General features: G+C 45.9%; 1 protein-coding gene across 1 annotated transcript in view; it reads right to left on the bottom strand.

Moving 5' to 3' along the window:
- sned1 (sushi, nidogen and EGF-like domains 1) overlaps positions 1–25,898 on the bottom strand; it is a 173,778-nt gene that overhangs the window by 33,789 nt on the left and 114,091 nt on the right. The window contains exons 16-18 of the mRNA XM_078202977.1: positions 23,044–23,157; positions 17,984–18,277; positions 2,685–2,868 (exon numbers count right to left, since the gene is read on the bottom strand). Of these exons, the coding sequence (XP_078059103.1) occupies positions 2,685–2,868; positions 17,984–18,277; positions 23,044–23,157 (592 nt within the window). The remainder of the gene's footprint in view (positions 1–2,684; positions 2,869–17,983; positions 18,278–23,043; positions 23,158–25,898) is intronic.

A 25,898-nucleotide genomic window follows, 5' to 3' on the forward strand; every position in this document is an offset into this window, starting at 1 on the left:
TTTCGACGCGCCACAGCGAAAAACCGCACCGACCTCCTCAGAAGACAAACACGGGACACGGTGGACAGAGTACCCTTCATCGTCCAGTACTTCCCTGGAACGGAGAAGCTACGGCATCTCCTCCGGAGCCTTCAACATGTCATTGATGAAGGTGAACATCTCGCCAAGGCCATCCCCACACCCCCACTTCTTGCCTTCAAACCACACAACCTCAAACAGACTATTGTCCGCAGCAAACTACCCAACCTTCAGGAGAACAGTGACCATGACACCACACAACCCTGCCACAGCAACCTCAGCAAGACGTGCCGGATCATCGACACAGATGCCATCATCTCACATGAGAGCACCATCCACCAGGTACACGGTACATACTCTTGTAACTCGGCCAACGTTGTCTACCTGATACGCTGCAGGAAAGGATGTCCTGAGGCATGGTACATTGGGGAAACGATGCAGACGCTGCGACAACGGATGAATGAACACTGCTCGACAATCACCAGGCAAGACTGTTCTCTTCCTGTTGGGGAGCACTTCAACGGTCACGGGCATTCGGCCTCTGATATTCAGGTAAGCGTTCTCCAAGGCGGACTTCACGACACACGATGGCGCAGAGTCGCTGAGCAGAAGCTGATAGCCAAGTTCTGCACACATGAGGACGGCCTCAACCGGGATCTTGGGTTCATGTCACACTATTTGTAATCCCCACAGCTTGCCTGGACCTGCAGAGTCTCACTGGCTGTCCTGTCTGGAGACAATACACATCTTTTTAGCCTGTCTTGATGCCCTCTCCATTCACATTGTTTGTATCTTAAAGACTTGATTAGCTAAGTATTTGCATTCCAACCATTATTCATGTAAATTGAGTTTGTGTCTTTATATGCCCTGTTTGTGAACAGAATTCCCACTCACCTGAAGAAAGGGCTAAAGGCCCCGAAAGCTTGTGTGGCTTTTGCTACCAAATAAACCTGTTGGACTTTAACCTGTGTTTACCCCAGTCCAACGCCGCCCCTCCCCCCCCCCCCCCCCTCCTCCCCACACACACACAGCAGCCTGCCAGAGTAAGTCTTCAGTAACTCTTCAGTAACTCTTCAGTCTCAGGAGCTCCACTGGGAGTGGTGGTCACATTGGGTAAGAAGTCTCACAACACCAGGTTAAAGTCCAACAGGTTTATTTGGTAGCAAATACCATAAGCTTTCGGAGCACTGCTCCTTCGTCAGATGGAGTGGATATCTGCTCTCAAACAGGGCACAGACACAAAAATCAAGTTACAGAATGCTGATTAGAATGCAAATCTCTACAGCCAGCCAGGTCTTAAAGGTACAGTCAATGTGGGTGGAGGGAGCATTCAACACAGGTTAAAGAGATGTGTATTGTCTCCGGACAGAACAGCTAGTGAGATTCTGCAAGATCAGGGGGAAAGCTGTGGGGGTTACTGATAATGTGACATAAATCCAACATCCCGGTTTAGGCCGTCCTCATGTGTGCGGAACTTGGCTATCAGTTTCTGCTCTGCGACCCTGCGCTGTCGTGTGTCGTGAAGGCCGCCTTGGAGAACGCTTACCTGAAGATCCAAGGCTGAATGCCCGTGACCGTTGAAGTGCGCCCCCACAGGAAGAGAACAGTCTTGCCTGGTGATTGTCGAGCGGTGTTCATTCATCCGTTGTCGTAGCGTCTGCATAGTTTCCCCAATGTACCATGCCTCAGGACATCCTTTCCTGCAGCGTATCAGGTAGACAACGTTGGCCGAGTTGCAAGAGTAGGTACCATGTACCTGGTAAATGGTGTTCTCACGTGAGATGATGGCATCCGTGTCGATGATCCGGCACGTCTTGCAGAGGTTGCTGTGGCAGGGTTGTGTGGTGTCGTGGTCACTGTTCTCCTGAAGGCAGTGACCAGTGGTGGTCACTGCAGAGACTGCACCCAGAACATGTTACATGAGGTTGAGAGTCAACATAGCCAGTCTGGCAGTGAGATGGGGTGGTGGGAGTTGGGAAGGGGGAAAAGTGTTGCTGCAGAAGCAGCTAGTTTCATGGGGTTCACAGAGTGTGATTAGGAGGACCTCCTCATCCCACAGCCCACTGGCAGGCCACCAAGGTTCATGAGATGGTCCCTACATGTGAGAGAATGGCTACCCACCACTGATAAGATGCCAGTGCTTGTGGAAAGAGGCCATTTACTGGATACTTCATTTGGAAGTAGCTGGCCTCAGGGCGGGAGGACCATGCCCCAGCCTCCCTGTCGCTGGCAGAATGCCATGGCAGCGGGAAGATTATGGGCACCCCAACTCCTTGCTTTTCCTCACCTTTTGATAGGCCCACCCGCTTCACTCAGCCCATCTCTAGGGGGCTGGTAAAATCCAGATTAATGGACTTGAATCAGCAACGATTTCCCCATTCCACCATGCCACTGATACCCTCACCATCACCATCACCCTCCCTAGCCTCCAAACACCAGGAGCTCTGGGACACTATGTTCAGCTGTCAAATCCAAAGCCTCGTCCCAGCTAAGACTGGCAAAGAGAGCGAGTGCCCATTGGGCAGTAACGTCTCTCAATAAAGATTACACTTGTGGAAATCTCCCCCAATGACAACTGGACAATATTATAGCAGTGCACACTGCCCTCAGTCTGGTTATGGGGGGTTAGCAGGGGGATGTTGATGGGAATCGGAGTCTTCACTTACCGAAAGGTATATTGCGTGAGGTTAGACCCCAGCAAAACAGTCATTTCTCCAGCAACGTCAGGAGATTTCAGAGAGAGATGGATAGCGCTGATGATTGACTGTTTTGAGCTGTGCAAAGACCAGGTGAGAGATATGCTGGAGGCAGTGACGTTCGCTACTGACAGGTTTCCAATAGGACCAGGTTCTGGAGGTAAGGAGAGAAACCACCATCACTCAGAGCCTTACAGCATGAAGAACATTGCTCCCTCCGATACAGGCTAACCCTGCAGAGGTACTGGCAAGATAGCAGAGATAGAAATGAATCACAGTGAATTACTGACAGATAAAAATGGAGATACACAGCAGCTAGTGAGATCCTGAAAGAGAAACATGGATTAATGCTTAATGTGGCTAGCATGCATCTGATGACAGTAGTGCAATAACTTTATAGTAATCCAGAAGGTGACACAGGTTCAAATCCCACCATGACAGCTGGTGGAATTTGAAATCATTTAAATACATTGAATTGAAATCTGAAAACTGAGTTCAGTGATAGTAAGAAGTTTAACAACACCAGGTTAAAGTCCAACAGGTTTATTTGGTAGCAAAAGCCACACAAGCTTTCGGAGCTGCAAGCCCCTTCTTCAGGTGAGTGGGAATTCTGTTCACAAACAGAGCATATAAAGACACAAACTCAATTTACATGAATAATGGTTGGAATGCGAATACTTACAACTAATCAAGTCTTTAAGAAACAAAACAACATGAGTGGAGAGAGCATCAAGACAGACTAAAAAGATGTGTATTGTCTCCAGACAAGACAGCCAGTGAAACTCTGTGGGGGTTACAAATAGTGGGACATGAACCCAATATCCCGGTTGAGGCCGTCCTCGTGTGTGCGGAACTTGGCTATCAGTTTCTGCTCCGCGACTCTGCGCCGTCGTGTGTCGCGAAGGCCGCCTTGGAGAACGCTTACCCGAAGATCAGAGGCCGAATGCCCGTGACCGCTGAAGTGCTCCCAAACAGGAAGAGAACAGTCTTGCCTGGTGATTGTCGAGCGGTGTTCATTCATCCATTGTCGCAGCGTCTGCAGTTTCCCCAATGTACCATGCCGCGGGACATCCTTTCTTGCAGCGTATCAGGTAGACAACGTTGGCCGAGTTGCAAGAGTATGTACCGTGTACCTGGTGGATGGTGTTCTCACGTGAGATGATGGCATCTGTGTCGATGATCCGGCATGTCTTGCAGAGGTTGCTGTGGCAGGGTTGTGTGGTGTCATGGTCACTGTTCTCCTGAAGGCTGGGTAGTTTGCTGCGGACAATGGTCTGTTTGAGGTTGTGCGGTTGTTTGAAGGCAAGAAGTGGGGGTGTGGGGATGGCCTTGGCGAGATGTTCGTCTTCATCAATGACATGTTGAAGGCTCCGGAGGAGATGCCGTAGCTTCTCCGCTCCGGGGAAGTACTGGACAACGAAGGGTACTCTGTCCACTGTGTCCCGTGTTTGTCTTCTGAGGAGGTCGGTGCGGTTTTTCGCTGTGGCGCGTTGGAACTGTTGATCAATGAGTTGAGCGCCATATCCTGAATATCATGAATGTCATGAATGAACACCGCTCGACAATCACCAGGCAAGACTGTTCTCTTCCTGTTGGGGAGCACTTCAGCGGTCACGGGCATTCGGCCTCTGATATTCGGGTAAGCGTTCTCCAAGGCGGCCTTCGCGACACACGACGGTACAGAGTCGCTGAGCAGAAACTGATAGCCAAGTTCCGCACACACGAGGACGGTCTCAACCGGGATATTGGGTTCATGTCACACTATTTGTAACCCCCACAGAGTTTCACTGGCTGTCTTGTCTGGAGACAATACACACCTTTTTAGCCTGTCTTGATGCTCTCTCCACTCATGTTGTTTTGTTTCTTAAAGACTTGATTAGTTGTAAGTATTCGCATTCCAACCATTATTCATGTAAATTGAGTTTGTGTCTTTATATGCTCTGTTTGTGAACAGAATTCCCACTCACCTGAAGAAGGGGCTTGCAGCTCCGAAAGCTTGTGTGGCTTTTGCTACCAAATAAACCTGTTGGACTTTAACCTGGTGTTGTTAAACTTCTTACTGTGTTTACCCCAGTCCAACGCCGGCATCTCCACATCATGACTTTCAGTGATAGTGACCATGAAACTACCATTGATTGTTATAAAAACCTATCTGGTTCACGAATTTCCTTTAGGGAAGGAAATCTGCCATCCTTATCTGGTCTGGCCTACATGTGATTCCAGACCCACAGCATTGTGGTTGACTCTTAATGGCCCATCTAAAATGGTGTGACAAGTCACTCAGTTCAAGGGCACTAAGGGATGGGCAACAAATGCTGGTCTTGCCAACAATGTCCACATCCCATGAAGGAATATTTTAAAAATTAGTTAGAGGGAAAAATCCCAAACTATTAGAAGAGGGGTGGAGCAGGAAGAAGCAACAGATGGAGTTTAACATTTCAGTTTCGCCTTCTTCCTCAACATTGGCACAGCCTATAATTATGGAAAGAAGAACCTCTTTAAATTAGATAGAATCCCTACAGCAGAGCAGGAGGTCATTTGGTCCATCAAGTCTGCACCAACTCTCCGACAGAGCAATCTACCCTCCACTCTATCCCCGTAACCTCATACATTTACCCCAATCCCGCTTCCCACCCCCCATCTACACATTTTTGGGCACTAAGGGGCAATCCAGCATGGTCAATACAGCTGACTAGCACATCTTTGGACTCTGGGAGGACATTGGAGCACTTGGAGGAAACCCACGCTGACACGGGGAAGAATGTGCAAATTCCACACAGTCAGCCAAGGCCAGAATCGAACCTGGGTCCCTGGCGCTACAAAGAACAAAACAGCACAGGAACAGGCCCTTCGGCCCTCCAAGCCCGCGCCGCTCCCTGGTCCAAACTAGACCATTCTTTTGTATCCCTCCATTCCCACTCCGTTCATATGGCTGTCTAGATAAGTCTTAAACGTCCCCAGTGTGTCCGCCTCCACCACCTTGCCTGGCAGCGCATTCCAGGCCCCCACCACCCTCTGTGTAAAATATGTCCGTCTGATATCTGTGTTAAACCTCCCCCCCTTCACCTTGAACCTATGACCCCTCGTGAACGTCACCACCGACCTGGGGAAAAGCTTCCCACCGTTCACCCTATCTATGCCTTTCATAATTTTATACACCTCTATTAAGTCTCCCCTCATCCTCCGTCTTTCCAGGGAGAACAACCCCAGTTTACCCAATCTCTCCTCATAACTAAGCCCCTCCATACCAGGTAACATCCTGGTAAACGCTGTGAAACAGCAGCGCTAACCACTGTGCCACCGTGCCAATGTCCATCACTTCCTCCTATCACATTTGAAGGTGTGCAATAGCCAGACAAATACATACAAGTTAAAACCTTTGGCCAGATTTAGCTGTCGGTGATTTAGCTCTAGAGATAAGAAGTCACAGTATACTAGAGGAGAAGAAAAGAGACTTCTCTGCGGTTCTTATCATTAGCTTTTGAGCCATTTGAAATAAATTACTTGAGGGGTCAAATATCACAGGGCCCCTAACTATATACTTTAGAGGCTTTTTGAAGAATCACAATGACATAAGAATTAGGAGCAGGAGGCGGCAATTCAACTCTTGAGCCTGCTCTACTATTCAATATGATCATGGCTGATCTTGTCTCAGCTCCACTTTCCTGCCTGTACTCCACAACCCTCCAACCCATTATTAATTAAAAATCAGTCGATCTCCTAAAATTTACCCAATATCTCGGCATATACCACGCTCTGGGGTAGTGAATTCCACAGATTCACGACTCTTTGTGAGAAGTAATTTCTCCTCATCTCTGTTTCAAATCTGCTACCCCTTATCCTAAAACGATGACCTCTCATTCCAGATTGCCCCACAAGAGGAAACATCCTCTCTACATCTACCCTCAATCTCCTTTAACACCTTCTCTACCTCAATTAGATCTCCCCTCATAAGATTCCAAGATTTCATCCAAAAATTCCCCCTACCATAGACCTAAAGGCTGGTTTCTCTCCTATCTCCCTTCATAGAGTCATAGAGGTTTACAGCATGGAAACAGGCCCTTCGGCCCAACTTGTCCATGCCGCCCTTTTTTTTCTTAAAAACCCCAAAGTTAATCCCAATTGCCTGCATTTGACCCATATCCCTCTATACCCATCGTAACCATGTAGCTATCTAAATGCTTCTTAAAAGATGAAATTGTACCCGCCTCTACTCCTACCTCTGGCAGCTTGTTCCAGACACTCACCACCCTCTGTGTGAAAAAATTGCCCCTCTGGGCACTTTTGTATCTCTCCCCTCTCACCTTAAACCTATGCCCTCTAGTTTTAGACTCCCCTACTTTTGGGAAAAGATATTGACTATCTACCTTGTCTATGCCCCTCATTATTTTATAGACCTCTATAAGGTCACCCCTCTGCCTCCTACGCTCCAGAGAAAAAAGTCCCAGTCTATTCAGTCTCTCCTTATAACTCAAACCATCAAGTCCCGGTAGCATCCTAGTAAATCTTTTCTGCACTCTTTCTAGTTTAATAATATCCTTTCTATAATAGGGTGACCAGAATTGCACACAGTATTCCAAGTGTGACCTTACCAATGTCTTGTACAACTTCAACAAGACATCCCAACTCCTGTATTCAATGTTCTGACCGATGAAACCAAGCATGCCGAATGCCTTCTTCACCACTCTGTCCACCTGTGACTCCACTTTCAAGGAGCTATGAAGATGTACCCCTAGATCTCTTTGTTCTGTAACTCTCCCCAACGCCCTACCATTAACTGAGTAAGTCCTGCCCTGGTTCAATCTACCAAAATGCATTACCTCGCATTTGTCTAAATTAAACTCCATCTGCCATTCGTCAGTCCACTGGCCCAATTGATCAAGATGCCGCTGCAATTGGAGATAACCTTCCTCACTGTCCACCATGCCACCAATCTTAGTGTCATCTGCAAACTTACTAACCATGCCCCCTATATTCTCATCCAAATCATTAATATAAATGACAAATAACAGTGGGCCCAGCACTGATCCCTGAGGCACACCGCTGGTCACAGGCCTCCTGTTTGAAAAACAACTCTCTACAACCACCCTCTGGCTTCTGTCAAGAAGCCAATCTTGTATCCATTTAGATACCTCATCCTGGATCCCGTGAGATTTAACTTTATGCAACAACCTACCATGCGGTACCTTGTCAAAGGCCTTGCTAAAGTCCATGTAGACAACATCAACTGCACTGCCCTCATCTACCTTCTTGGTTACCCCTTCAAAAAACTCAATTAAATTTGTGAGACATGATTTTCCACTCACAAAGCCATGCTGACTGTCCCTAATCAGTCCTTGCATCTCTAAATGCCTGTAGATCCTGTCTCTCAAAATACCTTCCAACAATTTACCCACCACAGATGTGAGGCTCACCGGCCTGTAGTTCCCAGGCTTTTCCCTGCAGCCCTTTTTAAACAAAGGCACAACATTTGCCACTCTCCAATCTTCAGGCACCTCACCCGTGACTATCGATGATTCAAATATCTCGGCTAAGGGGCCCGCAATTTCCTCCCTAGCCTCCCACAACGTCCTAGGATATACCTCATCAGGTCCCGCAGGTTTATCTACCTTGATGGGCTTTAAGACTTCCAGCAACTCCTTCTCTGTAATATGTACACTCCTCAAGACATCAATATTTATTTCCCCAAGTTCCCTAACATCCATGCTTTTCTCAACAGTAAATACTGATGAGAAATATTCATTTAGGATCTCACCCATCTCTTGTGGATTCCCACATAGATGACCTTGTTGATCCTTAAGAGGCCTTACTCTCTCCCTTGTTACTCTTTTGCCCTTTATGTATTTGTAGAAGCTCTTTGAATTCTCCTTTGCCTTATCTGCCAAAACAATTTTGTGTCCCCTTTTTGCCCTCCTGATTTCTCTCTTAACTCTACTCCTTCACTCCTTCTACTTTTCAAGAGATTCACTTGATCCCAGCTGCCTATGCACGTCATGTGCCTCTTTCTTCTTCTTGACCAGGGCCTCAATATCCCGAGTCATCCAGGGTTCCTGACTTCTGCCCTTCACTCTAAGAGGAATGTGTTTACCCTGAACCCTGGTTAACACATTTTTGAAAGCGTGCCACTTACCAGACGTCCCTTTTCCTTCCCACAGACTCCCCCAATTAATTTTTGAAAGTTTCTGCCTCTTACCATCAAAATTGGCCTTGCCCCAATTTAGAATATTAACTTTTGGGACAGACCTATCATTCTCCATAGCTATCTTAAAACTAATAGAATTATGGTCACTGGTCCCAAAGTGATCCCTCACTAACACTTCTGTCACCTGCCCTTCCTTATTTCCCAAGAGGAGGTCAAGTTTTGCCCCCTCTCTAGTCGGGCCATCCACATACTGAATGAGAAATTCCTCCTGAATACACTCAACACATTTCTCTCCATCCAACCCTCTAATACTATGGCTGTCCCAGTCAATGTTGGGAAAATTAAAATCTCCGACTATTACCACCCTATTTTTCTTGGAGCTATCTGTAATCTCCTTACATATTTGCTCCTCAATTTCCTGCTGACAATTTGGGGGCCTATAGTACAACCCTATCAAAGTGATTTCCCCCTTCTTATTTCTCAGTTCTACCCATATAGACTCAGTGGCCGAACCCTCGGATGTATCCCCTCTCAGTTAGGCCGTGATGCTTTCCCTAATCAAAAGTGCAACTCCCCCTCCTCTCTTTCCTCCTGTTCTATCTTTCCTATAGCATCTGTACCCTGGAACATTAAGCTGCCAGTCCTGTCCCTCCCTTAGCCATGTTTCAGTAATTGCTATAATATCCCAGTCCCACCTACCCATCAATGCCCTGGGTTCATCTGCCTTGCCCGTCAGGCCTCTTGCATTGAAATAAATGCAGTTTAATCTGGACTTCCCTTGCTCTCTGTCTTGCTTCTGTCTGATCTGTCTGGTACTAGGATTACTGACACTGCCTTTACTAATTAATGTGCTCTATTTAACTTCCGTGCTGTTCTCAAACCTCTCTTCTGTCTCCCTACTGCTTTGGATCCCACCCCCCTGCCAAACTAGTTTAAACCCTCCCGAGTGGCTCTAGCAAATCTCCCCGCCAGGATGTTAGTCCCCCTCCAGTTCAAATGTAACCCATCCCTCTTGAACAGATCAGCCCTTCCCCAGAAAAGATCCCAAGGATCCAAAAATCTAAATCCCTGCCCCCTGCACCAGCTCTCAAGCCAGGCATTCATCTGCCTAATCCTCCTATTCCTACTCTCACTAGCATGTGGTACCGGTACCATGCAGTCAACAACTCTCCTGGTCCCTCAACCTATTCCCACTAAACAGCTGACCACCCAACATCCCCCTCCTGGTTTCCACACTAACTGATATTTTTAACGGTTCTCTTTCCTCATGTACCATCTGTTTCTGCTTCAAATCTGCTGTCGGAAACCCTCGCCTCCAAAAAACTAACCCTTGACCTTACCATCCTTGCAAACATGCCAGCTCCACCCTCCCTTTCCTCCCAAAGTCCTCGAGTCCCCTCCAAAATCCGTGCCCATCTTTTCTGGAGTTCCATGTTTGAATTCCTCCAACCAGATTTCTGTCCCTGCCAAAATGGTTCTTGTTAAGAATACAAAATGACATTCAGTGTGACTGTGACCAATATAAGCTATCCCTCCTCATCCCTCTTGATCTGGCCGCAGTCTTTGGCATAGTTGCCCTCCCATCCTCCTCCAAGGCCTCTTCACCATTGTCCAGATGTGACAGACTGCTCATGCCTGCTTCCGTTATTAACTAGTAAAACCTTCTTTTCCTCAAACTACACTGTCACCTCTTGGATCCCCCAATAGTCAATCCTTTGCTCCCCTCCTATTTCTCATCTACAGGCTGTTCCTTAGCAACATGACCCAAAACTCAGCACTAGTTTCCATATGCATGTTGATGAAATCCAGCTGTTCCTCACAACTACCTCCCCACATCTCCGAGTTGTCAATTCTTGTCTGACATCTGGTGCTGGATCAGCAGATATTTCCCCCAGCTAAATATTGGAAAGGCAAAAGCCATTGTCTTCAGGCCCTGCCAGGAACTGCACTCCCTAACCACCAACTCGATATTTCTCTCTGACAACTGTCCCAGTTGGAAGCAGCTGGTATGGAATGTTGGCATCATCTGATGAGTTTCCTTCCACATCTCCACATCGTCACCAAGACAATCTATTTCCTAAAACGGTCCAACTCCGCCCCTGCTCCAACTCATTTTCTGCTGAAAACCTCATCCATGTCTTTGTTACCACTAGAATGGACTGTTGTAATTAACTCCTTGATCGGCCTCCCTTGTTCCATCCTCCATAAACTTGAGGTCAGCCAAAACTCTACTGTCAGTGCCATAACTTGCACTATGTCCTGTTCACCCATCGCCTCACGTGCTCACTAACCTACACTGGCTCCCAGTTAAGCAATGTCTCCATTTTAAAATCCCCATCCTTGATTTCAAATCCCTTTTTGGCCTCACCCCTCCAGCCATAAAAAAGACCTGGAATTACAAGTCCAATGATGACCCTGAAACCATTGTCAACTGGCGTAAAAACCCATCTGGTTCACTAACGTGCTTTAAGGAAGGAAATCTGCCATCCTTACTTGATCTGATCTACATGTGACTCCAGGTCCATGCAGTTAACTCTCAAATGCCCTCTGAAATGGAGAGCAGTTAAGAATGGGCAATAAATGCTGACCCAGCCAGCAATGCCCAAATACTGCAAGTAGAGTTTTACAAAATTTGAATCGCTCCACCGATAGTGGCCCTGTTTTCAGCTGCCAAGACCCTAAATTCTAGAATTGCTTCTCTAAATCTCTCGGTCTCTCTTTTCTCCTTTAAGATACCCTTTAAAATCATTTTCTACACTCATGGTCCGCCTCCTTATTATCTCATGTGGTTCAGTGTCAAACTTTGTTGGAAAACATTCCTGCCCAGTACCTCGTGATGTTTTACTAAGTTAAATGTGCTTTATAAATAATATTGATGTTGTAGTTGTAACCTGTTTACTTTAAATGCAAATTTACCTTTGGGATAAAAACAGACCCTTCAAAGATTGTCCCTCGTGAACCCACTCACCCAGCAAAGCAGAATTCCCATAGAACTTAAGTATAGGGTGTGTTGATGTTGCAAATGTGATGACAACTCAGTGCATGCTCTGCTTGTGGTAATGAGTGGCTGAGACTAATTGGGGCACATATATAAGAGCCAGTGTGGGAAACTATATGGCAGGGAGAAATAGTCTGGACTTGGGTTATACTGAGTTTTGTGAGTAAACCAATGCTGAAGACAGACTGGCCCCAGCTCCTTCTTTGCCCGATGGATATTCATCAAATTAACAGGCTGTGTCCCATGGACAGGACAGGCTGCATTTTGTCTATCCTGTTAAGCATTAAGACAGCAAGAAAATTAATTTCAGACAAATATTTGGCATTAAACATGAGGTTTAGATTTGATTCTTTGCAGTCTTGGCAGTGTTCCAGGTATGAACTTGAACTTGCTCTCAAGCTGACACAGTTCCACAATTACACAAATGCATTAGTGAATCTCCCATGGCTATGCTTCCATTCGGTTGGGTCACATGTCATTGAATAAAAACAGTTTATGTTATAGAATGAACAATATATTCTGTTACAGTGGAGCCTCATCTATTGAAAGCCACAAATAATATAATTGCTCTAAAAGTAAACAGTGCTCCAGGGTTTAGTTCTGTGCTATTGTGCAGACTGGAAAATATTTCTATGCTTGGGTCAGAGGTTGGCAACATTAAATTACTGGTTTTCCTTCTCTTTTAATATTAATTAATAAAGTATGACATCTGGAATATGATGGGCTAAACATGTGGAAGATGTATTGTTTTGGTATACATTTGGATTGTTCTCCCATGCCATTACATACTTAAAGACGATTTTTAACTCAAAAAATTGGTGACATTTCCTCACTCTGCAGATTTGCCTCGGTTTAAAAGGCCCAATTTTCATTCTAGGGAAGCTCGGATGGCATAGAGTTGGACTTGCTGATCCCAGAAGCTGACTGTAGGCAGTCACTGGATGGGTGAGTACCAAGGCAGGCTGTAGAAGGCTACCTGATCCCAGTTGTTTTAGAAGCTGTAATTTTCTCTACCTCTCATTTCACACCCACTTCCCATGTCTTCTTCATGCCAACTCATGCCCCCCCCCCCGCCCACCCACTCCCTATGCCTGCTCCATGCTGCCTCCATAGCAACTCACCCAGTATCCACCAGGGGCAGACATCAGGCACCATGAACAGATGAAAAAAATAGACCTAATACAGTTCTCCCTCATACATGTTTGACATAGAAAATAAGCTCCTATTCATGAGGTCCATGCAAAACCTTTACATTCCTTCAAGTGGTTAATCTCTTCAGATCACACTTTATCAGAAACAATGTATAACTTTTAAGTTTAATTTAGCACATGAAAACAAACATAAATTAAAATTGGAAATGGGCACAAGATCTGGATTCCACTCACCATTTTTAAAGTTCTTTGGAGGTGACCTGAATCCATGAAACTCCAGCCCATCATGTTAATGTTTTGTGAGGGCAAGGATGCAAAACCATGTCATACACAGCATGGGTGGAACTTTCTCTTTTTTTCTCAAAGTGTCAACTCAGGTGGGAAAAGCAGTGTGTAGCCTGCAGGCTCCGCTGTTGGCTTTTCAGCCCAATCTCTGAACACACTGGGGGAAAAAAATCCAGGAGGCGGGTCCCACAATGCTGCCCCACTAGAAACTTAGGCTCCTGAGAGATGAATAAAAATTAAGGAATGACTCCACAGACATGAATGGAAATGTCCTCTCCCCCATTGCCAGTGGAGGCCCCCCTCCCGGATAGCCCCCAGGGCACAGAAAACAGGGGAAGAAAATCTCCCATCATATCTTTGACTTAACAAATAAACCTTTACACCGAAGTGGTTCCCAACCGCTGTGCCATGGCATAGATGCTTGCAAGTGTGCCACAGCCTGCTGTGGGTTTTAAAGAATGCGTACCACAGCAGCCCAAGAAAGGTCAAGAGAAATCCTGGATCTGAGAGTGTGGCGCTGAAGAGCACAGGGAAGGGGGAACTGGGAGTGTGGGGACCCCCGGAGGGGAGTGTGGCAGACCCCCCAGAGCGGGAGTGTGGCGGACCCCCCAGAGCAACATATCAATAGAGTGTCTTCAGACAACACTTCTTTTACTGCACCTCAGCCAGGTGCTGTGTCTGAGGTAACCAAGATTCACCAAGAATCTGGTCACTGAACTCTACCAACTCAATTGTTTACTGTGTCAGTTAAACATATGACGACCCAAGTACTAACCTCGGCAATACACCTGTCAACACATTCATCTCAGCTGATACCATAGCTTTCACGAACATAGAATCCCATAGAGTCCCTAGAGTGCAGAAGGAAGTCATCCAGCCCATTGAGTCTGCACTGACTCTTAGAAAAAGTATTCGCTCTGTCCCCATAACCCCCCACATTTACCATGGACATGAAGGGGCAATTTAGTACGGCTATTGAACCTAACCTGCACATCTTTGGACTGTGGGAGGAAAACAGAACATCCGGAGGAAACCTATGCAGACACGGGGAGAACATGTAAACTCCACATAGTCAGGACACCTAAGGCTGGAATTGAACCAGGGTCCCTAGCACTGTGGGGCAGCAGTACTAACCACTGTGCCATCGTGCCATATTCTCTGCTATCGTTTTTAAAACATTTTAAACGAGATTTATATCATAGAACATAGAACAGTACAGCACAGAACAGGCCCTTCGGCCCACGATGTTGTGCCGAGCTTTATCTGAAACCAAGATCAAGCTATCCCACTCCCTATCATCCTGGTGTGCTCCATGTGCCGATCCAATAACCGCTTAAATGTTCCCAAAGTGTCTGACTCCACTATCACTCCAGGCAGTCCATTCCACACCCCAACCACTCTCTGCGTAAAGAACCTACCTCTGATATCCTTCCTATATATCCCACCACGAACCCTATAGTTATGCCCCCTTGTAATAGCTCCATCCACCCGAGGAAATAGTCTTTGAACGTTCACTCTATCTATCCCCTTCATCATTTTATAAACCTCTATTAAGTCTCCCCTCAGCCTCCTGCGCTCCAGAGAGAACAGCCCCAGCTCCCTCAACCTTTCCTCATAAGACCTACGCTCCAAACCAGGCAGCATCCTGGTAAATCTCCTCTGCACTCTTTCCAGTGCTTCCACATCCTTCTTATAGTGAGGTGACCAGAACTGCACACAATATTCCAAATGTGGTCTCACCAAGGTCCTGTACAGTTGCAGCATAACCCCACGGCTCTTAAACTCCAACCCCCTGTTAATAAAAGCTAACACACTATAGGCCTTCTTCACAGCTCTATCCACTTGAGTGGCAACCTTTAGAGATCTGTGGATATGGACCCCAAGATCTCTCTGTTCCTCCACAGTCTTCAGAACCCTACCTTTAACCCTGTAATCCACATTTAAATTAGTCCTACCAAAATGAATCACCTCACATTTATCAGGGTTAAACTCCATTTGCCATTTTTCAGCCCAGCTTTGCATCCTATCTATGTCTCTTTGCAGCCTACAACAGCCCTCCACCTCATCCACGACTCCACCAAACTTGGTGTCATCAGCAAATTTACTGATCCACCCTTCAGCCCCCTCCTCTAAGTCATTAATAAAAATCACAAAGAGCAGAGGACCAAGCACTGATCCCTGCGGCACTCCGCTAGCAACCTGCCTCCAATCCGAAAATTTTCCATCCACCACCACCCTCTGCCTTCGATCAGACAGCCAGTTACCTATCCAATCGGCCAACTTTCCCTCTATCCCACACCTCCTCACTTTCATCATAAGCCGACCATGGGGGACCTTATCAAACGCCTTACTAAAATCCATGTATATGACATCAACTGCCCTACCTTCATCAACACACTTAGTTACCTCCTCAAAAAATTCAATCAAATTTGTGAGGCACGACTTGCCCTTCACGAATCTGTGCTGACTATCCCGGATTAATCCGCATCTTTCTAAATGGTCGTAAATCCCATCCCTAAGGACCTTTTCCATCAATTTACCAACCACCGAAGTAAGACTAACCGGTTTATAATTACCAATATCCAGGACCACATTCTACCATGGATTTCCATGTTTATCTATTTTGCCCCTAGAGATCATATCAATTTAATTTGCAAAGTATTTTATTAATTCAGCCCAAATTTAAAATGGAATTCTATTTCTAAAGTAACTCAGCAGATGTTGCCAAAGGCTGTGCATACTGAACTATTGAATGATGGCAATAACATTGGATACACAGGGTTCATCATGATACTGGATCGCAAAGTAATTAAAATATTTGACTAACCTCACTAATTCTAATCAACTCACTGTCCTTGAGACCAGCACAGAACATTTTCATTTCTGTACGGCAAGCAATGAGTTAACCAAAAATCATATTACATGAAGCAAGACAAATAAAACTTACATCGGGCAGAATTTTACACCCCCATGGGGGTGGGTTGGCGGGTTGGGAGAAGGGCAAAGTCATGGGTGTCTTTTCTGCTGCCTACCCATCCACCTGCTGTAATTTTACGCATGGTCACGAAAGTACTGGGCAGTACATTCGCCCGTAGGCCAACTGAGGCCCTCAATGCAAGGGTCTCTCCCTGTTTCATGCTGCAACTTTTACCTTGTTGGGCAGATGCCAGTGTTGAGTGGGAGGTCCAGCAGCCTTCACTGCTTGGCGTGCTAGCAAGTGTAGGGGAGACCTATTTCATGGAGCCCCAGGCCCATCAGAGGGCCCACCTCAAGACTATCTCCCCATCCCCCCAGGTTTCTCCTTCCCCTCCCTGCCCCAGCCTCCCACAGCCCGCACCCTCCTTGCCAGGGTGCCCTGGCTTTGTCAAACTACCCCCAAACACCCACTTACCTCCTCCCAGGTCAAAAGGCTTTGTATACGCTGGCAGTGTATACTAACGCAGGAAGTTGCTATTTATTCAACCTTGTATTTTGCTCTGATCCATTGAATATCAATTGGATTTTGCAATCTTCTCAAGTAAGACCTTAACCATAGCAAATATAAGTAAGTGTGATGTTTTTAAGAACCATGGAACTATAGAATAAAATCCTACAGTGCAGAAGGAGGCCATTTGGCCCATCGGGTTTGCACCGACCACAATCCCACCCAGGCCCTATTCCCGCAACCCCATGCGTTTACCCTCTAATGCCCCTGTGACACGAGAGTCAACTTATCACGGCCAATCAACCTAACCCACACATCTTTGGACTGTCGGAGGAAACCAGAGCACCCAGAGGAAACCCACACGGACACAGGAAGAATGTGCAAACTCCACACAGTCACCCGAGGCTGGAATCGAACCCAGGTCCTGTGAGGCAGCAGTGCTAACCACTGTGCCACCATGCCGCCCACAATCAATTCAGCTGAAAAAATGTGGGTGTGCCGTGAAATTGTTTGTCTCACACTGAAGCATGCTCTGTTACTGAAAAGGTTGGGAACCACTATGTTAAGTTAACATAGTTTCAGGTCCGAAGCAAAGTTTGTTTTTTGGTTAGGGAATTTTACAATTGGACAAACGCACTTGCTGCAGCTCAGTCGGTAGCACTCTGCCCCGAATCAGAACCTCATGAGTTCAGGTCCCAATCCAGGGACTTGAACATATTATCCAAGCTGAGCACCAAGGGAATACTGCACTGTTGCAAGTGCAGCTCTCAGATGAGATGCTAAACAGAGCTCCAGTCTTCCCTTTCACCTGTAGATGATCCCAAGTAACTATTTTGAAGAGGAGCAGGGCAGGTCTCTCCAATGTGCTGAGTATCATGTCATAGTTTGTGGGATCCTGCTGTGCGTCACTTGGCACACTCTAAAACAATGATTACAGTTTGAAAGCACTGCTGTAAAATGTGTCAGGGTGTTCTGAAGCCACACAATGCACTGCATGAATACAAATTATTTCTCTAATGACGGGTGCCATTCAGTCCGGACCAGAAGCCTGTGAAAAAGGCCGGTGTGTGTTAATCTGATGTACAATTACAAAATACTATTGCACATTGCAAAAAGCAAAACATTCTGCTGCGGCTTCTGCCTGTTCTCTTAAAGGGACAGGCCGGAGGAATTCAAACTGGGAGTTTGTCTTAAGTTACCAATGGGTGAAAATGGATTGGTTGGGAGAAAGAGGAATGCAGAAACACAGTGTGGAATGAACATACTTACTTGTCCACACCAGGAGCACAGCGGGTTTGCTGATGTCATTCTGATTCATGTTGCGTTTAACTGAGAAAATAGAGATGTTGTAAAGTCTTCCTGGGGATAACGGCCTCAACCGGTGCCGTGATCGACTCTTGTCTACAAAATCAGTCTTACGCACTTTCCCGTCGTAAGATGTGTATGTTACAGCAAAGCCATCGATCAGCTCCTGTGCGTTGTCGATCCCTGGGGCATGCCACGAGATTTCAATCTCAGTTCCCTCTGAGTTTTCCACCTTCAGTGCTGCTGGTGGAGAAAGCTCTGAGAAACAAAACAAAAGCAGAATGGCAATCTCAATGGGTGCAAGACAACAGCAATCACTCATTTACACTTCCTCTACATCTCTGCTATGACCCCCAAACTGCTGTCACTTCCATCGAGTACTGGAGGAATAAAGGTGATTGGTTATAACAGCCCCAGTTAGCCTGCAGTCCAATTTGACTCGACTCCAACATAGGCTCAGCCCCCCATTTAATCTCCTTTCACATGCCATGTACATCCTGCCCCATCATGGATTTGATCTTTCCATTTTATGTTCTTGCATAGCCCATACACACTCTACCCTAACATAGATACTATACTATGTATTTAATCTTTCAAAGCCACATTGGATTTGGTACTGGGAAATGAACCGGGCCAAGTGTTAGATTTGGTTGTGGGAGAGCACTTTGGAGATAGTGACCACAATTCGGTGTCCTTTGTTATTGCAATGGAGAGGGATAGGGCCGTACCGCAGGGCAAGGTTTACAATTGGGGGAGAGGTAATTATGATGCGATTAGGCAAGAATTAGGGGGCATAAGATGGGAACAGAAACTGTCAGGGAAAGGCACTAATGAAAAGTGGAACTTTTTCAAGGAACAAATACTGGGTGTCCTTGATAGGTATATCCCTGTCAGGCAGGGAGGAAATGGCCGAGTGAGGGAACCATGGTTCACAAAAGAGGTGGAATGTCTTGTGAAAAGGAAGAGGGAAGCTTATGTAGGGATGAGGAAACAAGGTTCAGATGGCTCGATTGAGGGTTACAAGTTAGCAAGGAACGAGCTGAAAAAGGGGCTTAGGAGAGCTAGGAGGGGACACGAGAAGTCCTTGGCGGGTCGGATCAAGGAAAACCCCAAGGCTTTTTACTCTTATGTGAGGAATAAAAGAATGACCAGGGTGAGGTTAGGGCCGGTCAAGGACAGTAGTGGAAACTTGTGTATGGAGTCAGTAGAGATAAGCGAGGTGATGAATGAATACTTTTCTTCAGTGTGCACCAAGGAGAGGGGCCATGTTTTTGAGGAAGAGAAGGTGTTACAGGCTAATAGGCTGGAGGAAATAGATGTCCGGAGGGAGGATGTCCTGGCAGTTTTGAATAAACTGAAGGTCGATAAGTCCCCTGGGCCTGATGAAATATATCCTACGATTCTTTGGGAGGCAAGGGATGAGATTGCAGAGCCTTTGGCTTTGATCTTTGGGTCCTCACTGTCCACGGGGATGCTTTTGCTACCAAATAAACCTGTTGGACTTTAACCTGGTGTTGTTAAACTTCTTACACGGGGATGGTGCCAGAGGACTGGAGAATGGCGAATGTTGTTCCTCTGTTTAAGATAGGGAATAGAAATGACCCTGGTAATTATAGACCGGTTAGTCTTACTTCGGTGGTTGGTAAATTGATGGAAAAGGGCCTTGGGGATGGGATTTACGACCATTTAGAAAGATGCGGATTAATCCGGGATAGTCAGCACGGATTCGTGAAGGGCAAGTCGTGCCTCACAAATTTGATTGAATTTTTTCAGGAGGTAACGAAGTGTGTTGATGAAGGTAGGGCAGTTGATGTCATATACATGGATTTTAGTAAGGCATTTGATAAGGTCCCCCATGGTCGGCTTATGATGAAAGTGAGGAGGTGTGGGATAGAGGGAAAGTTGGCCGATTGGATAGGTAACTGGCTGTCTGATCGTAGACAGAGGGTGGTGGTGGATGGAAAATTTTCGGATTGGAGGCAGGTGGCTAGCGGAGTGCCACAGGGATCAGTGCTTGGTCCTCTGCTCTTTGTGATTTTTATTAATGACTTAGAGGAGGGGGCTGAAGGGTGGATCAGTAAATTTGCTGATGACACCAAGATGGGTGGAGTAGTGGATGAGGTGGAGGGCTGTTGTAGGCTGCAAAGAGACATAGATAGGATGCAAAGCTGGGCTGAAAAATGGCAAATGGAGTTTAACCCTGATAAATGTGAGGTGATTCATTTTGGTAGGACTAATTTAAATGTGGATTACAGGGTCAAAGGTAGGGTTCTGAAGACTGTGGAGGAACAGAGAGATCTTGGGGTCCATATCCACAGATCTCTAAAGGTTGCCACTCAAGTGGATAGAGCTGTGAAGAAGGCCTATAGTGTGTTAGCTTTTATTAACAGGGGGTTGGAGTTTAAGAGCCGTGGGGTTATGCTGCAACTGTACAGGACCTTGGTGAGACCACATTTGGAATATTGTGTGCAGTTCTGGTCACCTCACTATAAGAAGGATATGGAAGCACTGGAAAGAGTGCAGAGGAGATTTACCAGGATGCTGCCTGGTTTGGAGGGTAGGTCTTATGAGGAAAGGTTGAGGGAGCTGGGGCTGTTCTCTCTGGAGCAGAGGAGGCTGAGGGGAGACTTAATAGAGGTTTATAAAATGATGAAGGGGATAGATAGAGTGAACGTTCAAAGACTATTTCCTCGGGTGGATGGAGCTATTACAAGGGGGCATAACTATAGGGTTCATGGTGGGAGATATAGGAAGGATATCAGAGGTAGGTTCTTTACGCAGAGAGTGGTTGGGGTGTGGAATGGACTGCCTGCAGTGATAGTGGAGTCAGACACTTTAGGAACATTTAAGCGGTTATTGGATAGGCACATGGAGCACACCAGGATGATAGGGAGTGGGATAGCTTGATCTTGGTTTCAGATAAAGCTCGGCACAACATCGTGGGCCGAAGGGCCTGTTCTGTGCTGTACTGTTCTATGTTCTATGTTCTATGAGCCTGTGTGCAATCCGTTTAATCTCCTTCAACTGCTCATGTACAACCTACCTCACCTGGGACTCTATCCTACCCATTGAATTTCCTGTGGTAAGGTTCATAGGATCTGACAGCACAGAATAAGACCATTCTGCCCATCATGCCTGTTCGAAGGAGCTATACAATTAGTTCCACTCTCCAGTTTTTTTCTCACAGTCCGGAAAATCCTTTCTTTTTTGAGTGTATTTCCAATTCCATTTTGAAAGTTATGATTGAATCTGCTTCCATCACCCTTTTAAGAGTTCAAAACTGTGCCTAAAAACTGGTCTCCTCAACTCTCCTTTGATTCATTTGTGAACAAACCTTCTGCCAGGGGAAACTGTGTCTCTTATTTACTCAGACAAAATGGCAGACACATGGGAACACCACCACCTGCAAATTCCCCTCCATATCACACACCATCCCTACTATGAAATATATCGCCATTCCTTCACTGTCGCTGGGTCAGAATCTCCCTCCCTAATATCACTGTGGGTCACATGGACTGCAGCGATTCAAGAAGGTAGCTCACCACCACCTTCTCATGGACAATTAGGGATGGGCAATAAATGCTGGCTGGCCAGCGACGCCCACATACCCATGAAAGAATGTAAAAAAAAACCTTCATAATTTTGAGCAACAATTAAATCCTGCTCTAAAGAGACAAATTCTAGCTTCTCTAGTCTCTGCACATATACCTGGGATGAGAGTTATTAGATATTTCTAGTGAACCTACTCTGGTACTCAGAGTGGAACAATGCCACAATCGAGGCCAAATCAGCCATGTACAATTTTTAGCATATCATCTTTTCTTACGTGCCTCTATTTATAGAACCAATGATCACTTTTATTATTTAATCAGCATTACCAGCTTGTCCTAACACCTCCAATGATTTATCTGTGTAAATCCTGGGTCTCTCTTGCCTGCTATGGCTCAGTTAGCAGCACTCTAGCCTTTAGGTCACAGGGTTATGGGTTCAAGTAAGGGACATAGGAAAAGGGGTAGGCCATTCAGCCCATTGATCCTACTTCACCATTCAATGTGATCATGGCTGATCAGATACTTCAATATCTTTTACCCACACTATTCCCATAACCCTTTATGTTATTGTTAATCAGAAATCAGTCAATCTCTGCTTTAAACATACTTAATGATGCTAGAGATTGTTAGGTATTGTGTATTTTATCTGACTTGCTGTATTTTGCAAGCCAGTGCATTTGTGGGATTGCAGGAGCCATGTTTTCTTATTAGTTGTACTGTGACAGCAATTAAAGGACAGTTTCAATTCCAAAGATTCACAACCCTCTGAGTAAAGAAATTTCTCTGAAGATGGTCCTAAATGGCGTTTCCCCTTATTTTGAAATTGGGTCCGCTGGTTCTAGATTGACCAACCAAGGGAAACATCTTACCTGCATCTACTCGGTCCAGTCCATTAAGTATTTTGTAGGTTTCAATGAGATCACCTCTAATTCTTCCAAACTCTAGAGAATACAGGCCAAGTTTGCCAAATGAGACAGTCCCACCATCCCCGGAACAAGTCTGGTGAACCTTCTTGGCAATAATATCCTTTCTGAGGTGATGGAATCAAAATTATACAAAGTGTCCCAGGTGCGGTCTGTGATGTTGGAGAATACAGTTATGGAGCCTCCATTCATTGGGAGCTTGGGATGTTTAATTTTAGCTCAGTCTTGCTCCAACTTTGTTTTCAGCTGCTCTCAAGTTACTCCCAGCTCTGGTTTGTATATTACATTAATCTAACCGATACTGATTGTCTTTCACTCCACCTTCTCTGACATCTATACTGATTGTCTGTCATTCCCACTTCCTCTCATGCCTGTACTGATTGTCTGTCACTCCCACCTGCTCTACGCCTGTACTGATTGTTTGCCACTCACCCCTGTTAATGCCTGTACTGATTGACTGTCATTTCAGCTCTGTAACGTTTGTACCGACTCCCGAAACACTGTACCCATCTAAATGGTTGTACGGTGAGTGTTACCACTTGCTCCTTACCTGCATCGCAGTGTTTTCCTGAGTATCCAACTTTGCAAGTGCAGATATACGATTCATTTACAGTGCGGCAGAAACCCCGAGCACCACAGGGGCTTAGGATGCAGGGATTCACAACTGGCACAACACAAAGAAACACAATATCACTGAATGATCATCCGGGCTGGGGAAATGGTTAAAGTGTGAATTCTAACTACACAGCGTGAGGCAGACTGCAAACTCATGGATACAAATGGAATTGCGCTGATTTGTAATTCTAACATTAATTAATAAGTTGCATATTGGAATCTAGTTGGGTCAGTTACAGAATCACAGAACACTACAGCGCAGAAGAGGCCCTTTGGCCTATCGGGTCTGCACCGACACATGAAATGTGCTGACCTGCCCATCTAATCCCACTTGCCAGCACTTGGCCCATAGCCTTGAATGTTATGGCATGCCAAGTACTCATCCAGGTACTTTTTAAAGGATGTGAGGCATCCTGCCTCCACCACCCTCCTAGGCAGCGCATTCCAGACAGTCAATCCCTCTGAATAAAAAGGTTTTTCCTCATATCGCTCCACCCCTTAAATTTAACTTTTGTCCCCTCATAACTGACCCTTCAACTAAGGGGAACAGCTGCTCCCTATCCACCCTGTTGATGCCCCTCATAATCTTGAGCATAGATCATAGAAACCCTACAGTGCAGAAAGAGGCCATTCGGCCCATCGAGCCTGCACCGACCACAATCCCACCCAGGCCCTACCCCCATATCTCTACATATTTTACCCACTAATCCCTCTAACCTACGCATCTCAGGACACTAAGGGGCAATTTTTTAGCATGGCCAATCAACCTAACCCGCACATCTTTGGACTGTGGGAGGAAACCGGAGCACCCGGAGGAAACCCACGCAGACATGAGGAGAATGTGCAAACTCCCCACAGACAGTGACCCAAGCCGGGAATCGAACCCAGGTCCCTGGAGCTGTGAAGCAGCAGTGCTAACCACTGTGCTACCGAGCCGCCCATCTCAATCAGGTCGCTCCTTAGTCTTCTCTGCTCCAACGAAACACTCCATCTGACGAAGGAGCAACGCTCCGAAAGCTAATGGTATTTGCTACCAAATAAATCTGTTGGACTTTAACCTGGTGTTGTTAAAACTCTTACAATGAAAACAACCCAAGCCTATCCAAACTCTCTTCATAACTTAAATGTTCCATCCCAGACAACATCCTCTGCACTCCCTCCAGTGCGTTCATGTCCTTCCTATAATGTGGCGACCAGAACTGCACACAGTACTCCAGCTGTGGCCTCACCAAAGCTCTATACAGCTCCATTGTGACCTCTCTGTTTTTGAAATCTATACCCCAATTGATAAAGGTGAATATGCCACATGCCTTTTTCACCATTCTATTAACCTGCCTTTCTGCCTTCAGAGATCTATGGACAAACACGCCAAGGTCCCTTTGTTCTTCGGAACTTCCCAGTGTCGGATCTTTCATAGTATACTTCCTTGTCAAATTACTCCTTAAAAAGTGCATCACCTCACACTTTTCAGGGTTAAATTCCATCTGTTACTTATCTGCCCATTTGACCAACTCGTCTATATCTTCCTGTAATCCAAGACACTCAACCTCACTGTTAACCACCCGGCCAATCTTTGTGTCAGCGGCAAACTTACTGATCCTACCCCCCACATAGTCATCTATGTCATTTATATAAATGATATACAATAGAGGGCCCAGCGCGGATTCCTGTGGTACACCACTGATCACTGGCCTCCAGTCACTAAAGCAGCAGTCTGTCACCACTCTCTGTCTCCTACCGCTAAACCAATTATGTATCCACATCGTCAGATCACCCTGTATCCCATGTGCATTAGCCTTCTTAATAAGTCTCCCATCTGGGACTTTATCAAAGGCTTTGCTGAAATCCATGTGATCTACATCAACCGCACTACCCTCATCCACACACTTGGTTACATGCTCAAAAAATTCAATCAAATTTGTTAGGCATGACCTCTGACAAAACCATGCTGACTATCCCTGATCAAACCTTGCCTCTCCAAATGGAGATAGATTCTCTCCTGCAGAATCTTCTCCAGTAGTTTCCCAACCACAGACGTGAGACTTGCTGGTCTTTAGTCTTGTCTTTACAACTTTTGTTAAATAGTGGGGCCCCATTAGCTGTTCTCCAGTCCTCTGGCACCTCCCCGGAATTAAAAATTTGAGTCAGAGCCCCTGCAATTTCCTCCCATGCCTAGGTAATGCCAGATTTCTGTTCATTCAGTGCTCTATCTGATATTCCAGTGGGGTTAAACTGGCATCAACGATTCCTCCCAATTTACAATGTATTGTAATAAAAATAACGCCACATGGCATCCTCACAAACATCAGAACTGCTTAAAAACACTGCTTACAGATGAGGTTTTACTCTGCATCTAATGTGTGCTATGTCTAACCATTCAAGTGTTTGATGGGGCACTGTAGAGGAAGTTTTATTCTGTATATAACCTGTGTGATGATTCACCCAGGTATACTTGTTGAAACAATGCAGAAGAGGTTTTACTCTCTATCTCATTAGGGTCTGCCATGAAATATTGCAAAAATCAGAATTGATGCATTTTGAACTGTCAGGTGGCCAGTTCCTTATTTCTCCAACTGCAGCTTCACCTCTTATCCAACTTCACCTCTTATCCAGCGTCTGCTTTCTGATACTCACAGAAAGGTGTTAATCCACCCTTACACACCCCACCATTCAAACAGGCTGTAAGGAACATTCATTGATATTTGAGGACAGAGTTTTAACATGTTATCAACATTTACACTTTCCAACTTTCTCTCTTCTTTGGAAAACCATGATTATTGCTACATTGTG

This window comes from Mustelus asterias, chromosome 3 (assembly GCF_964213995.1).
Source record: "Mustelus asterias chromosome 3, sMusAst1.hap1.1, whole genome shotgun sequence".
NCBI lineage: Eukaryota > Metazoa > Chordata > Chondrichthyes > Carcharhiniformes > Triakidae > Mustelus > Mustelus asterias.